The sequence below is a fragment of the Eurosta solidaginis genome, chromosome 1 (assembly GCF_040869045.1).
Source record: "Eurosta solidaginis isolate ZX-2024a chromosome 1, ASM4086904v1, whole genome shotgun sequence".
Classification (NCBI taxonomy): Eukaryota; Metazoa; Arthropoda; class Insecta; order Diptera; family Tephritidae; genus Eurosta; species Eurosta solidaginis.
The window spans coordinates 2,212,779-2,229,107 of NC_090319.1; the positions used below are offsets into that span (position 1 = coordinate 2,212,779).

General features: G+C 37.1%; 3 protein-coding genes across 3 annotated transcripts; 1 reads left to right on the top strand and 2 right to left on the bottom strand.

Moving 5' to 3' along the window:
* The first annotated feature begins 5,325 nt into the window (after positions 1-5,325).
* On the top strand, positions 5,326-9,481 carry Rsbp15 (Radial spoke binding protein 15). The gene is made up of 8 exons (XM_067790085.1): positions 5,326-5,584; positions 5,648-5,958; positions 6,245-6,343; positions 6,399-6,470; positions 6,537-6,641; positions 6,693-6,731; positions 8,415-8,468; positions 9,239-9,481. Exons 1-8 carry the CDS (start codon positions 5,401-5,403, stop codon positions 9,479-9,481), a joined length of 1,107 nt encoding a protein of 368 aa, XP_067646186.1. The 5' UTR covers positions 5,326-5,400.
* A 947-nt stretch (positions 9,482-10,428) lies between these two features.
* LOC137238809 (chymotrypsin-2) lies at positions 10,429-11,586 on the bottom strand. Its single transcript, XM_067763834.1, has 2 exons — positions 11,474-11,586; positions 10,429-11,406 (listed from the first exon to the last, which is right to left on the bottom strand). The coding sequence occupies exons 1-2, from the start codon at positions 11,526-11,528 to the stop codon at positions 10,634-10,636; spliced, it is 828 nt and encodes a 275-aa protein (XP_067619935.1). The 5' UTR covers positions 11,529-11,586; the 3' UTR covers positions 10,429-10,633.
* A 2,594-nt stretch (positions 11,587-14,180) lies between these two features.
* LOC137238810 (chymotrypsin-2-like) lies at positions 14,181-15,323 on the bottom strand. The gene is made up of 3 exons (XM_067763835.1): positions 15,188-15,323; positions 14,482-15,083; positions 14,181-14,417 (listed from the first exon to the last, which is right to left on the bottom strand). The coding sequence occupies exons 1-3, from the start codon at positions 15,279-15,281 to the stop codon at positions 14,262-14,264; spliced, it is 852 nt and encodes a 283-aa protein (XP_067619936.1). The 5' UTR covers positions 15,282-15,323; the 3' UTR covers positions 14,181-14,261.
* Positions 15,324-16,329: the final 1,006 nt, after the last annotated feature.

Genomic DNA, 16,329 nt, shown 5'->3' on the forward strand with positions numbered 1-16,329 from the left:
GCGTTTACAGATGGTTGCCAAGTTGACTGCATATATACTGATTTATCCAAAGCTTTTGATAGAGTATCTCATCGAGTATTATTGGCAAAGCTCCAGCATTGGGGGTTTTATTCTACCTTCTTACAATGGATAAGTTCATATTTATCCGATAGAATCAATTTTGTTGTTATCGATAATGTAAAGTCAGTGTCATATGTGGCTATTTCGTGTGTGCCTCAAGGAAGTATCCTTGGTCCGCTCTTTTTTATAATGTTTTCTAATGATATCAGTGCTTGCTTTAAAAAGTGCGGTCATCTTATTTATGCCGATGACTTGAAAATCTTTTTCAAAATAAAAAATGAGTCTGATATTCTTGCACTTCAAACAGAATTAGTTGCTTTTAACGGATGGTGCAGCAGGAATAGGCTCGCTCTCAATGTCAATACATGTTACAGTGTTACGTATTCTAAATTAAATAAGAATTTGATTTCAACTTATTACGTTTCTGATATACCTTTGGTAAGGGTCAATAAAATTCGAGACTTAGGTATCGTATTTGATTCACCATTTATGTTCATTGAACACTTAAATTTTATAATCCCTAAAGCGTATTCTTTATTGGCATTTATAAAAAGAGATGGCTCAGAGTTTAGAGACCCATAAACTAAAAAGTTATTGCATAATGCGTTTGTAAGATCAAGGCTGGAATATAGTTCTATAATCTAGTGCCCATATTATGAGGTTCATAGTAAAAGAGATGGCTCAGAGTTTAAAGACCCATATACTAAAAAGTTATTGCATAATACGTTTGTAAGATCAAGGCTGGAATATGGTTCTATAATCTAGTGCCCATATTATGAGGTTCATAGTAAAAGATTGAACGTGTTCAAAAAGTATTTACGAAATATTGTTTATCTGACATAAATTTTGACCTGCCAATGCCGTCATATACATCCAGGTGTAAGTTAATTAATCTGCATACATTAGAGAGTAGAAAGTTAATTTCTTCTATTATATTCATTTATGATATTATTAATGGAATTATCGATTGTCCAATACTTCTTGCATTATTGAACTTTCATGTGCCACCAGGTAACTTACGCCAACATAATGTGTTTACATATAATTTTCTTCCGATCTGTTTGAATAATATTTATGTATATTTTAAGCTAGACAGATCCATTGTGTTGGGTGCAAATAAAACAAAGATTATTCCACCTTTCAGCTCGACGTTTCGCCAATTTTCCTTGGCATCTTCAGGAGCGTGACACTGTATTTATTTAATAAAACAAAAAACAACAAAGAACATAATAAGATACATATAGAATTAAAATTTAAAATATTACAATTAAATATTGTTTGTACAAGAAGTATTTTCTTACTTATAAAATTGGAATTAAACGAAACACATAATTTTCACTAAACATTTAAAAACATTTTAATATTAAAAAATTGTGTAAGGTTAATAGAATGGAAAAATCGATACCACCTACATGCGGTAAACTTGTCATACTAAAAACTAAATTACAAAAAAATAAAGTTATTTTAACAGTGTTTGACGGAATAAAAATATAGGACCCGAGTGGTTGAGAATAGTCTCTCTGTCTATTTGCACGGCATAGGTAAAAGATTGAAATTGTTTTGGTTGAATTCTATTTTACTTGAGCAGATTTGTATTCAAAGTTAATTTCCTTGCTATCAAAAAAGCTACAACTACATATAGAGCCTACTTTAAATGACTGTAATTAAAAACTATTGGCGCATAGTCATAGTCAAAATAAAATAGATTTTATATTTAGTTGCAGCTTTTTGACATAATTTTCTATGAGCTATCTGTCAAAAAAGCTGAAACTAAATAAAAAAACATATTTTATTTTGAATATGATTATGCGCAATTGTGTTTACAAGAATATTTTTCTTAGAAAATAGGATATTGCTATTGTAATTTGCAAACTCACAAACCAGTATAGATACAGTATTTGACCATATACCGCTAGGAAGAATATATGGAGGAACTTAAGAGCTTTTATAATGTATTGCATTTTCTTCAATTGTTTAATCACCAATTGAGGACGTGCAAATGTAGGCAGTACTTTTTAATGCAAGGCTTTTATATGGCACATTGGCATCACTTATTTAGTATGATAACAATTTTCGAAACAGAGATGTTGAAATATTTGTAATTGTTGTTTTTTATTATTAAATTTTTAGGAAATTTTCAATACGAATACTTTTCCAGTTAACTTCTTCGTACTTTATTGTCATTTAAATATGGAAAAACTGGTCATCACGGACAATAATTAAATTTTTGTGTTGATATTTTGAAGTGGCTTTAATTAAATGCAACCATGTGACATTTGAGCGGGTTTTTGTGCATGTACGACATTTTTCATAATTGATTGGTACTAGAAAAGTGTGTGCACACTCAGCAAAGGCTGCATTCTTTTGAATGCTTATTCTGTGTTGAAAAATGTTTGTGTTTCATTCAATTACATCATTTTTTCTTCGAATGAGTTAAGGAGTGCATTCTTTTTTCCACTACTGAATGAAGAATGGGTTAACTTTTAAGCCACATTCCTTAGCAAGGAATGAATGAATGAAGAGAAAGCATTCTTAAATCAATGATTTAAATTTCAGATGATTGCACAGTTTTACAGCTCTGCTTATGAAACCCCATATTCGGAACCATAAATTTTTTTTTTCAACCTATCTACATCATGATGTAGGGCTATTTGTTCAGAGCGCATGAGAGTTTCATATATAAAAATGTGGTCTATACATGTAATGTACAGTTAACCGTTGACAAAATAATTTAATTATTATTAATTATTGAAATAAATAATTTGAAATCTGATCATTTACAACAAAGCTATCGGCCATGGTGGAATCACCAGGTGAAGTAAATAAAAAAAGACAGAAGATGTACGCTATCTAAAATGGTAGGGATATATTTTCAAAGGTCTGAAGAGGGTAAAATTTGTACGCGCTTCGAAAAAACAGGAGTACAAAAATACATACCTTGCTACGAAAGCCATTACAGAAACTGTTTTTTCACCATATGAGTGCCACCTAACGCCAAAGCAAAAGGGGATACATAGGACCAGTGCGCGATAATATTACTTTTGGCATCGAATAAAAATAAAAAGCTAAAAATGTGATGAGCTAAGGGTGGATACATTGGTGCTTTATCGGTAACCGTATCGGGAACCTTTTAACAGCTGATTCGACCAACCTTATGAGAATCAATGCAATCGATTATTGGTGCCGCTAAGGTCGTAACCGTATCGTAGCCAACCAATTGGGTTTTGGTTTACCGTCGTAACGATAAACATCTGATTACGTTAGGGATACGACTACAGCGATACTACAAACGGCACCAATGACTACAGCTTAAATTTCAATAATGCGTCTAAAGTAAACTGACCTCAAATTCGACTGCAGTTGAAACTTTCATTGAAAACCCGGACATAAAAGGGAGAGGTGTTATCCATTATTTAGTTGAACTGTAGGAACTTTGCGCACTTAAATGGGCTTCGGGTTTGATGAAAAGTTTTACAGTCACACGTGATCGTAGTACTTTTAAATGTGTTTCCATCCATGATTTGTAGTTGAGTGTCGGAAGTAAAGCATATACCTAATATATTACAATCTTGATCATAAGATCCCCTAAAAACTCCTGATAGTTGAATTCATGATGTATTACTAATGTTACCAAGTTATTTTTTACTAAAATATGTTAGGGGATGTACTAGCCCCGCGGCAGTCGGCCTAGAACCAGAAGATGCTGATACGATAGAGCCGGATTCATATATTCCAAATTACAATCCATAACTGTAACATTCCTATTATCTTAGTGGTCTGATTTTTAGGGCAAATAAACAAAAGTGAGCTACAAATTTTTGTAACTATATTTAGAATTCCATTGTTTTAATTAAATTTTTACATAAATAAGGTGTATTACGACAGTTTTGGTGTTCTTGTTGTAGGAATGACAAAACCATTCCTCGCATGTTGTTGTTGTTGTTGTTTTAGCGATAAGGTTGTTCCCCGAAGGCTTTGGGGAGTGTTATCGATGTGATGGTCCTTTGCCGGATACAGATCCGGTACGCTCCGGTACCACAGCACCATTAAGGTGCTAGCCCGACCATCTCGGGAACGATTTATGTGGCCACATTAAACTTTCAGGCCATTCCCTCCCTCCCCACCCTCAAGTTCCATGAGGAGCTTGGGGTCGCCAGAGCCTCGTCTGTTAGTGAAACAGGATTCGCCGCGGATAGGTGAGGTTGACAATTGGGTTCGGAGAAGCTATATATTGCGCTGGCAATCTGAAGGGTTGCGCTACACAGTCCCTTGAATCTGGTATTTTAGTCGCCTCTTACGACACGCATACCTACCGCGGGTATATTCTGATCCCCTAACCCGCTGGGGGAATTCCTCGCATGTCTTCATTAGCGCTGCACAGGCCAAAATCCTTAGTTGGAACGTGTAATCGATGTCATTTGCCTAACATAGATCTGGTTGACTATTGGGCTGCGGAAGCTATGAATTGCGCTTATCAAACCCTTGAATCCCTAAGGTTCCTCTTGAATGCCGCTGCACTTCTCACAAGATCTTGACTAAAACTTTTGAGAATTTTTTTGTCGAAAGCCTCAGACAGGCCAGGAAATTTGTTAAACATTAAAATGAATCCCACTACACTTTCCATTAACGTTACGTGTTCATATGAGTAGATATGTACATATTGTAACGAATTTACTGCAAATCCTCTTATTTGCAACCTGCCTCTAAGTTCGAATCACTAAACTGTTGAATAAATAACTCCAATATTTAATAATGCAAAATGGCCTTTATTAAAGTACTTCACAATAAATAAAACTGCTATTGCTCGCCAGATAGCGCCTTAATCAAAACTGCTTGCAGCGCCTCTATCTTTTATACTCTTTGATTTCCTCGTTGCATCTTTTAGGCGCTTCCATTTCTAGAATTTACTAGTTGGTTATCTGTTATAATTATAACTACAGATGTACGTGTATAGCTATCATATGCGCGTGTGTTTGTGAGCGAAACTTCCACAATTATATTGCATATCTCAGATAAGATATCTGCATGTGTTTGTGCGTTGCTTCTCCCTGCGTATACGTACATATGTGTAGTCATAATGACTGAATTATTGATGTGACTTGAATCACTGCTTAGCATCGGCTTAGAGATGATATAATCCCTTAGTGCAGCTAATATTCGTGACAATATGTAATTAGATACTTTGTATGCCCTGTGCTAGAAAAAAATGGAAAAAGATGTATGAAACAAAAAATAAAACGGACTTTGTGGAAACTTCAAAAACATTTCAATACCAAGAAAATTATTATTTTTTTTACATTTTTAACATAAATCTAAAGCACAACCGATATAGAGACTATAATGAATTATCTTATTCAACGCGGTAAGGTCCGTAACCAGATGATCAATGTGCCGAAAGGCCTGCCGGAATTGTTGTCGGATATCACACGTGAGGTTCTGCGCTGTCAGCCAACATCCGAGTGCCTATGCCAATTTATTATAGATTATCTGCATTCGCTGATCGTAACCCGCGAGAAAGCCAGAGGTAAATAATGAACTTCCCCCTTAAAGCGTTCAATCATACTACTTTCACATATTTGGAAAACAGTGGCCAAAGGAATCATCGATCGGGCATTGTCTGTGGTGGATGAAATAATTGCTGATATGTGTGTTTGTGACATTAGCAAGGATAAAGCTCAGGAGATGGCTCTGCATATGGAACAATGCTTCCGTCGATTTCTTACTCGCATGCGCTGTGAGCAGAGGAAAGACATTGAAGTTATAAGTTTTGATGAAAGCGATATGCTAGATGCGATGATTGAGCGCTGCAAATTCACTGAACACGAATTAAAAATTACAAAACCAATGATAGAGGCGGCATATCGGCGTTTCGTCGATGCTTATATGAAGGCGCATCAGGTAAGATTTTGTGTGATAAACAAATTTGTAGTAATTGGATAAAATCACCTAACTCGAGTTAAGATAGATTTGATATTTTGGCTTTTTAACGGAAATACGTAAGAGGTCCCCAAAGATTATTTATTGAGCCCTAAATGGCTGCTACAAAATATAGTAAGTACAATGATGAGATACTTATAGCTTTGAAATTACATATATGTCAATTAAACATTCTTAATTCGAGATAGGTTGTTTTGTCAAATTGCCATAGACATGTTTTTATTTGACGTTTCTTTGGCATAACAAGGACTTTGAGGGCACCGAAGAGCTATATCAGTACTTTAAGGAGCGCGACCTTAAGCGCTTAGAGGCGGAGAAATCGGAGTTGGCTGCAACCAAAATTCAGGTTTCAAAGTTAATTTGTCAAGTTGAAATACTAAATTTACATTGACATTCTTCAGGCAATATATCGCGGCTATAAAGTACGGCGGGAGTTAATCAAGCGTGATACCAAACAGGAAACTGAAGAAGAGGTAGAGTTGGAAAAATTCTTAAAATTTCATAAAGATCAGGCCTTGTATTTACTCATATCGATATAGGTAGACTCAGATCTGCTGGCAATACAAGACCAAGCTGCACGAACTATTCAAAAAGCTATGCGTCGCTACATGTCTAGTCTGGAATCTGAAAAACTGCAAAAGGAATAAGAATTAATTTATAGTAAGTTTTAAAAATTATATGTTTCTATTTTATAGGATCCAGAGGTCTGCGAGCCTGCCTCAGATATTAAAGTTGTAAGTATTTCTTCTATCGAACGTTTTGTCGTAAACAGATGCAATTTAAAATTTATATTTGTTGGAACAACGCGAACAAAATTTTATTTTTTCCTACAGCGGAGAGGGTCAAGAAGGCCTCAACGGCACTCTATGCATGTAAAAGAATGCTGGGGTGCACGTGGGGCCTATCGCCCTCTCTTTCTCATTGGGTTTTTACAGCGATTGTAAGCCCTATTCTATACTATGGAGTTCTTGTTTGGTGGAAAGCCACACAAAAAACAACATACCTCAAAAAATTAGAGGGGGTATGCCGACTATCGATGCTTTGCATTACGGGAGCCCTGAAAACAACCCCGACGGCTGCACTGTATGCCATTCTGCACATTCCACCTGTAGACCTGGTAGCAAAGAACAAAGCGTTAACGACCGCAACCAGGCTCGATGCTTCGGGGCAGCTTGAGCGCCGACCATATGGCCATAGTAGTATAGCGTCCTCAGTCACAAGACGAACAGACTACATGATTCCCTACCTGCACTTTGAGGGAGATCTTAAGGCCACAATAGAGGTGGACGGTTGGCGCAAGGGTGCGCAAATGGCGGACGAGGCGATACATGTGTACACCGATGGTTCCAAAATAGTGGAAGGAGTAGGGTCTGCGGTATACTGCGCTGATCCGGAATTAAGCAGATTCTACAGGCTGCCGGATTACTGTAGCGTTTTCCAAGCGGAAATATTAGCCGTAACCAAAGCAGTAGAAACCCTGGAAGAGAATAGCTTAAGCTGCAACCGTGTTAACTTTTATATTGACAGTCAAGCAGCAATTAAGGCAATAATCTCGCATAGCACAGCATCTAAATGCGTGTTAGAGTGTAAGCAGTCTCTGGAGAGAATCGGGACAGGGAGAAGCATACATCTATATTGGGTCCCAGGGCATATGGGAATAGATGGGAATGAAAAAGCAGACGAATTAGCTAAAAAGGGCGCATCCCTTGAAGCTTGCTCCGTAGACGTCCCAATTAGATTGGGCGAGATTAAGCGAAGGCGAGAGGTGCACATGATCGGCCAAGCAGAAAAGGCGTGGGTTCAAGCGCGGGGCTGTAAAGTGTCGAAGATTATGTGTAGGTCTTACAACCTTAGACTAACACAGTTGCTTCTATCATTAAAAAGAGAGGACTGTAGACTCATGACGGGTATTCTGACTGGACACTGCCTTATGGCGTCACATGCCTTTAAATTAGGCTTGGTCAGTGATAGCAGGTGTAGGAAGTGCGGGTTGGAGGAGGAAACGATCGAGCACGTTCTGTGCTCGTGCCCTGCACTTGCCAGGCTAAGACTCCAGCTATTAGGAGTGATACAGCTGTCAGATCTAGAAGCAGCAAGTGGCTTAAGTCCTAGGAAGCTTCTAGTATTTGCCAAGAGGGCGGAGTTATTTTATAACATAGGTCCTGGTTTTTGATAGGGTTTTTCAGTTTGGTCGTTAAAACAAACTTCTGGTAACACTACGGACTCAATCAGTCTATGTGAGGTCCTCATGGACCGGCCAGTTCAACCTACCTACCTACCTACAGCGTCATTACAAATATTAAATTTAGTGGCTACAAAGTCAGTAATTTTTGCTCCTAGGGGTACTCACATCTGTTTATAATGAAACGTGAACACGTTTTTTTTTTAATTAGAATCTGAACCGACGTTCGTTTCAGGCAATTCCAGACACAACCGAACAAATACCTGCAGCGGTCTCAGAGCCAGTTTTGGTAACTAAATATACTCTCAGATATAGTAAGTAAAGGTGTCCATTTCAAAGTCAAACATGTTCCGTCATCTACGCTGCTATGCATTGAGGAGAATTGCTGCCTCCATAACTAACACAGCATCGTTTACCAGGTCGCCATTATTACACCAGTAGGGATCCGCCCAACTTTTAAAATCTCCCGTCAACCGCCGGATTATTCGGTATAATTTTCGGGCGTTATTCCTAGTAGGTACTCAGCATCTGTAGCTTCCCGCATTCAAGTCACTCTGCTCCACGTCTTTTCTATGTAGGCGTCCGAGGCAGTCTTTGCTCAAGCAGCGCTATATTCCTCATCGTGCCAGTTATTTTCCATACTCGCTAGAAACAAATTGAGTCCTGTAAGGCGCGCCACGCGCTTCTACGTTGAGCTAGCTGGCGCTACTTGGTACATGGCATTTATCATTTTCGCATTGAAAAGGTCATACTGTTTATATAAATACAAAGTGTCTTTTTTGATTTGCGTATAGCAACGCTTTTCAGTTTTCCAAATTAATATCGAAAACTTGGCGGCAATTAATCTGTTCTATAGACTAACTACAGCACCGCCTGTCAAAGATCGGACGCATTTTATACGAGAGTTTAAAAACTGCAACCAGTATTTAGTTAACTTGAAATCTCCCACTCGATCAATTGGTCGATAAGCTTTTCCCGTCGGGTGACCTTTACTTTCTATTTCGAATGTCTTTTTAGCCGAAGCTGTTTTTTGTAAAATATTTTATTAAATACAAATAGGAGGAAGAGATCCCAGTTGAAATCGAATTGGAAACGTCCCCGGAACAAGATCATGACATTGAAACAGATACCAAAGTAGAGCCGGAACCTTTTACAGATCAAGAGCCAGAGCCGCCGCTATTAGAACCGGAACCTCAACCGGAAGAATCAGAACCACCAGAAGATATGCAAAATGAGGCAGTGGACGAAGTTATAGCAGAAGAGGCCAGCCCCAATGAAGCTGAGGTACACGCAGAAGGTTGAATAAATATTAAGGATTGCTTTGTCTTTTTAAAACTTCCAGTTTTCAATCTTTAATAAATGCACATACATACCTATCGAAATTGTATGCCCTGTGTAAGAAAAAAAATGTAGTATCCTTAATATTAGACGAGTCACGATATTCTGCAATATTAAATTATAAACGAAAATTAATCCGTTTGGCTCGTTTATCCATAACAATTCCAGTAAATCGTACTCATTCCACTTGAATTTATTATTTTTTTAAAGAAATTTACTACGCTTTTCTTCGCTTTTATTTATGCCGGTAAAAAATCATATTCATATGGGATGTCATAAAAATCCGGTCGACTTATTTTATGAACCGTATTATTAAATTGTCCGCAAGCACATTACAACAACCCTAAAAGTGTTGTCTGGGCGCGCGCCAAAATTGCTGGGGAGAGATGAAAATGTCCTTGAAAATACTACGAGATACTTTTAGATACATACATATTAAGGTGAGTCTGTTTATATGAAGCGTTTTTTTTTTACTTTCATCGGATTCTAAATAAAATTCTAAAACTTCAATCCAAAGTTATTTTTGCGGGATCCTTTTATTTGTCGATCTTATTGAGACTCTTTTGAGATACCTAAACTTAAGGTACTTTGTGTTACTTTTTTGAAGTTATAGTTGGCGATTTTATTTAAAAATGTTTGTTGCGATTGGAAACGGTTAAGGCGTGTTGCTCAGGGGAGCTGGTTTCGATAACGCTCTGCAGACACAATTTTTTCATATATAAAATTTTGCCCCTTTTCCTTCTCCAATCGATACCAAAGTTTGTAGGAGATATTGAGTCCTTAGCGTCACCGTATGAAGGGGTGAGACTGTAAAAAATTGGTTATTTAGTTTATAAGGACCACCCTAATGTATAAACACATATGAGAAGAGTACTTAAATGAAGGTTACCATACAAACTGAGCATATTCAATAGATTCATAATTTAAGTTTATTGTAAGGATAACAACCCAATTGGGACGCCGTACATGAAGCAATTTTTTTCTCTTCGGTAATTGTATAGTGACGTGGAAAAAAATTTAATCGATGTTTAGTGTATGGATATTTACGTATTATAATGGGGGCATGTCACATGCGAGTTACACACAAACTATTGCTAAATCAAACAGGAGCACAAATTACTGTATGCGAATCCGAATCCACTCATCGAAGACAGACACTCTGGTGTACACATCCGGTATGATGCTGAATACGCCACATACAAAGAGTCCATAGGAAACAATGCCGACTTGATGCAAACCTGCATCAGTTTGCATTACAAGCGGACCACCAGAATCGCCTGAACAAGCTCCTTTCAATACAGGACCGCGCGCACAAATCTCCGTCTCTGTAAGATCTTCCATTCCGCTATTTTTACATTCCTCATTCGTTATAGTGTGATAGTTCATAGTTTGCAGCGTAGTTGGATAGTTAACATTATCGAACTCTGGTGGTAGAAAAGGAAAAGGTACTGGCAAACGCAGACCCCAGCCAGTCAAAGTAACTGGTACACCACCCCCTACTTGCTCTGTGCCCAAAACATCAATAGCTGCCATACGCGTGCCATCTAGCGGAAGTGGTTCGGCAAGTGTTAAAATTGCTATATCACTCGTCACCAGCTCCACGTAGTTGTTATGTATTTCATATGAGGCTACTTGCACTCGCACACCATCCGAATCGTTGAGTTCACGAACACCCGCCAACACTGTCATCCGTGTTACATCAAAATCTTTACAACAATGAGCGGCGGTTAAAATGCGACTCGGTGCTATTATGGAACCACCGCAGAAGTGTTGGTATTTATTTTTGCGCGTGAAGTACTGCATGGAGACTTGATAAGGCACATACTGACCGGGAGGCACATCGCTACCACCAACAATACGCGTCGAGTTGGTGGTGCTCGTCAAGGCAGCTGAAAAAAGACGAGCGCGTGTACAGAGGATAACGTGAGTGTAAGGGAAAAGGAAAAATCAACTTACCGTTAGTCAAATATAAAAAAAGGTTTAGGACTTTGAAAGCTCTGCGGTGAGACATTTGTATTAGAAATTGACACTTTGCGTATGAATTACACTTTGTATTGGTTTGAAACCTGCCTTTTAGTATTTATAGCAAAAAACTGTTTAATTTGTTTAAAATGCGATAAATTATGAGTGACTACTTTATTCAACAGTCGCACCGAGGTGCCTAGCATATTTGCATAGCTATCAGATAGGTCAGGGAATTAGAGCTGCACTTGAAATGCATAAGAAACCTTCACTGCGTTCTCTAAGTAAATTTATGCTGGTCTAGTTTGTCTGAAAATTTAGTTAAATGGTTTCATCGACAAGCGCAAATGACTCAGTACGGAACATTTTAAATAACTTGAGTGACTAAAATATTGACAGTGAAAAATTAGTTAGAGCCAAATAAATGCGCTGAAGTTCTATATGCAGCGCTATAAGTTTTGCTGCTGTGCAGTTAAATCTATCCGGCAGCCCTATGCAGTCTATTTTTGAATGATATCTTGTAAACTCATGCTGTGTGGTAATCGGAATAATTTAACTCCATAAAAAATGAGGTGTACACGATTTAGCTGTACCGAACTAAAATTTTTGGACGTTTGGAAACTCAAAAACAAAAAAAAAAAATCCGAGGCTTTCCCACGATTCAATTACTAGAGGTTTGTTCTCCAATGATGACAGAGCTTTGACACTACCAAATTTAAAAATCTGGGTTGCTTTTACGAAATAAGGGAAACGGGAAATAATTCAATCCCCTTTAGGGAAAATTGTAGTAGAAATGTAACTTTAGAACTATATTAGTAGTGATAATAAACCTGTAAATCCCAACAGGTTTTGGGGAAATAATTCATTTTCTACTTAACATTTCGCGAATTTAAAGAGTTAGGTTGGTTTGGTAATTTGTTCAGAATTTGTTTGAAGAATGCCGGACGTCAGAATTTTATTCAAAAATACACTCTCTCAAAATTTGTTTCAAAATGCACCTATCATGGGATGATACTCTACTCAGCAGCCAATGAACCGAAAAAAAAAATAAAAGAAAAAAATAAAAGAAAATGTTTCTTAGAACTTTATATTCCGGGGTGGTTGAGTTTGGCAGAAGAGTTAAGCATTTGTGCGGTCCTGCTACACATGGAGTTTTTACCTTTTTATTCTGAAATTACGGAATGCTCTTTTCCATTTAAGTATTCATGGAAGTGTTCCGAAAAAACCGTTAATTTAGAATATTCGCAACACGTTCGTTTGATACTATCTCGAGAGATCCGAATATATCAAATAATTATATACATAATATTCCCAATATAAACCGATTCCACAAAGCCTTAAATGGAGATGAATGTTCCGAACGTACGGAATGAATAAGTTAATTGCTCAATTAGTACCTTTCATTATGACATCTCCATTATTTACTAATGACATTTTTAAGGGAATCGACTACTAGTCGAGCTTTTGACGTTGAGCGATGAATTTTATATTGGTTTAGGTTTCGTATATTCATAGGTTTACGAAAGTGCGCGATTCCTTGGTGTCCGTACTTTTCATAAAGTTACCTCTGTTCAGCCACACTAATAGATCATGGCATAGTTAATAAATTCATAATTAAATTTAAAAAAAAAAAATCCTTTTAAGGAATTATGCAGTTCTGTACTTATCGAGTATTTGTAAACTGATCCTATTTCTACTGCTAATATTTTCGAAAAATCGCAAAGCAACAAAACAGTTAACGGATGTCGATTCGAATTGGGAGCAAAATGGCTGCAAAATTGTCAAAAAAATTAATCAGCCGAGCAAACCTCTTGTGATTGAATCATGGGCTTTACTTTTTGTCACATACAAATTTTCCCATTTGGCACTAATGGCAAAAAAAATTGGAAGACTAAAAAATTACGTTTAATTTTAGTTGTATGTTTAGAATACACAAAACAATAGAAATGGCTGGAAAATATTTGCTTATATGAATTTTTTTTTGTATTGGTTTGGGGGTTTTCCTTTGGTTCTGCGAAGCAATTTATAGGTCCGACACATTTTTCACACACATTTTTCATATAGAGCTTATGCATTATGAGTAGATTGCACGTGTTTTTATGGAGAACGGTAGAATGAGCGACACTGGCGCCATCTGATATTGAAAAGTAGACATCTCCCAAATTTTGTTCCAAGCAAAGCATAAGAAGAAGAATTTGACAGTTGCTTTGCCTAAGGGTGTTCCCAGACTTTGCAAGTGAAATTATTTTTCCCACTGGTTGGTAAATTTTCTAACATTTTTCGCAATTAAAAACTGCAATATAGCAATCGATTACGACACAAAATATGTTGGCAAGTATTTTCGTTGTATAGGGAGAATGTTTATAACAGTGCTTCGCGAAATTTTGTATGTGAATGGGCAAGGCGTAATAAACTTCAATTGCAATGCCTGAAGTTCCTTCATATTTACAAACGCAACATTTTTGTTGATTGTGGCGATGTTATTGGAATGCACAAGCTTGTGTTAAACGCATCTATATAAAAATGTCATTGTGTAACCGCCTTTAGATTGGAGTAATTATGCAGCGCTCTGCATGTCGTGCTGCGGCAGATGTGTTATGCGTAGAGTAAACTAGTAAGTATAAAATTTCTCTACGCCGAAGTTCTGCACATCTATTTTGGACATAACGGGAAAAATACAAATTTTAAATAGTTAGATGAGTGATTTTTCAAAATTATTTATTAGTTTATATTAAATATCGAGTCCAAAGCGAGTTATACAAAAAATTGTTTGCATTCCAATTTAAGCCAAGCGTTCTTTGATCCACTCATCAAACATGGAAACGCGCGTATAAACATCCGGACTATTGGAGGCACAAAGCGCTGTTCCATATGAAACGATACCAACTTGTCTTAAATTATCACCATTTTCCATTACCAATGGGCCACCGGAATCTCCCTAAGTGCAAAACGAAATCAATAGAATTAAAAGAGAGCTATCTCTCCCATGTGGTCACACATACATTACATGCGCCTTTTCCGAACTTTTCCAGAGCGCAAATCTCTGTATCCGTCAGCTGGGACATCACCTCTTTGCACTGATCATTTGTGATCGTCTTGTAGGACATGCGTTGTAACAGCGTGGGATAAACAGCCAAAGGTCCCTGACCCACATGCCACATAGCGCCCCAACCAGTAAGCGTAACAGGCTGACCACCATCGACTTTATCCTTGCCACTCACGTCGATCTTGTCCACCTTTTTGGCATCTAATTCAAGTGCGGGCTCAATTTTTAATATAGCAATGTCGCTGGTTACTAATTCTACATAATTTTCATGAATTTCATAGGACAGCACTTGGGAACGAATGCCGGTGCTATCGTTGAGATCACGTATTCCTGCCAAAACAGAAATGCGTTTTTCATCCTGACCATTGACGCAGTGCGCAGCAGTTAATATACGACTGGGTGCAATAATGGAGCCACCACAGAAATGTCGGTCTTTGCCGCTACGAGTGCGATACTGCATGGATATCTGATAGGGTATATATTCGCCATCGGGTACGGCAGCTCCGCCTACAACGCGCTCCTGTGAATCGAAGTCGTGTGAGTCAAAATAGGCATCCACTATAAATGTATTTGTTAGTTTCGTTTAGAGAAAGAATTTATCATTAGGCGCATAGAACTAACAAATACATATATGAACAAAAATCATATATTTTTAAACTTACGGTCTAAGACGCCGCGCTTGTTTAGATTAGGAGTACAATTTCCAGTTTGCAGCAAGCAAAGCGAAAGCAATATTGTCACTATCACAGGTCCCATTTCTGCATGAAGCTCTAACCGCGATTTGTTCTACTTGCTTTAAATATCTAACGTTTATATAGCAAAACTTACTAAATGAATTTTTGGAAGTGGCCTTTCGTTGCCTTTTAATCGCTCGCTAACAGTGGGAGGTAACTATTTGCATACGTTCTAATTTGTAAATCAAAAAAAGAAAACTTGAAGTGGCCATGTAATTAAAGGTACATATGAATATGCTTTTTCAATTTTTTACTTTGAAAATAAAATTTTATGAGGTCATTTACTGATAACTAGTCGGAAATCCATAATATCCATAATAACATTAAGAAATTCAGGTGTTATTAATCATAGGAACATCCCTGCAAGAAAATAAAAACAAACATAAAAATGTTGAGCATTTTGTAAAACTTCGACATTTAAAAATTTTGTTTAAAGCAGGCGTGGGCAACCGAATTTCTAGTTTTCCTCAAGTCTATGTATAATAACAAGAACAACCTCCATGATAAATTTTAACATGGTATTTTCAACGGCTTCCCAGCAAACAGTTTTTAACGTTAGAAAAATATTAGTTTTCATGTTAGATAACTAAACTTTTTTCAAATGTGTTTGAAAAAAAGGAAAAATGTATTTGAGAAATAGGGAAATATATCTTAGATCAAAATAAAAAAAAAAAACAAAAAAAAATTAATAAAAAAATTATTAACAGGATTAGCCTGGTTTCATTAGGCCAATTACGTCAATGAACTATAGTACGAATCCAGTCGATAATGATTATAAAACTACTGCAAATTAAATTTTCAAAGGTTCTCTCATAACAAAAATAAATAAGAAATCGATTGTTCGTGGAGCCGTGCTACAAGATTGTAGATTAGAGAACGGGAGAGTACCTTAACTTCCTTTTATCTAAAGCTAACTTCAATAATCATAAGTTAAGCTGCCCAATTTTTTGTTTCGTAAGAGTGGGCGATGCGCCGTAGACGTATACCGATATCTTATATGGTCAAGTAAGCCTCTGCACCGACTTTTTAATAAAAAACTCTTTTTCGGCGCTGGTATTTGTATCGGTCTC

Bases quoted from the DNA above. Each gene is read 5' to 3' on its own strand.
- Rsbp15 (XM_067790085.1), top strand. From the start codon at position 5,401: ATGAATTATCTTATTCAACGCGGTAAGGTCCGTAACCAGATGATCAAT. The intron at 5,959-6,244 runs GTAAGATTTTGT...TGGCATAACAAG, and splicing joins CTTATATGAAGGCGCATCAG to GACTTTGAGGGCACCGAAGA. The intron at 6,642-6,692 runs TAAGAATTAATT...TCTATTTTATAG, and splicing joins CTGAAAAACTGCAAAAGGAA to GATCCAGAGGTCTGCGAGCC.
- LOC137238809 (XM_067763834.1), bottom strand. From the start codon at position 11,528: ATGTCTCACCGCAGAGCTTTCAAAGTCCTAAACCTTTTTTTATATTTG. The intron at 11,407-11,473 runs GTAAGTTGATTT...GTCTTTTTTCAG, and splicing joins TTTTTTATATTTGACTAACG to CTGCCTTGACGAGCACCACC.
- LOC137238810 (XM_067763835.1), bottom strand. From the start codon at position 15,281: ATGGGACCTGTGATAGTGACAATATTGCTTTCGCTTTGCTTGCTGCAA. The intron at 15,084-15,187 runs GTAAGTTTAAAA...ATACATTTATAG, and splicing joins CAAGCGCGGCGTCTTAGACC to TGGATGCCTATTTTGACTCA. The intron at 14,418-14,481 runs GTATGTGTGACC...TTTTGCACTTAG, and splicing joins TCGGAAAAGGCGCATGTAAT to GGAGATTCCGGTGGCCCATT.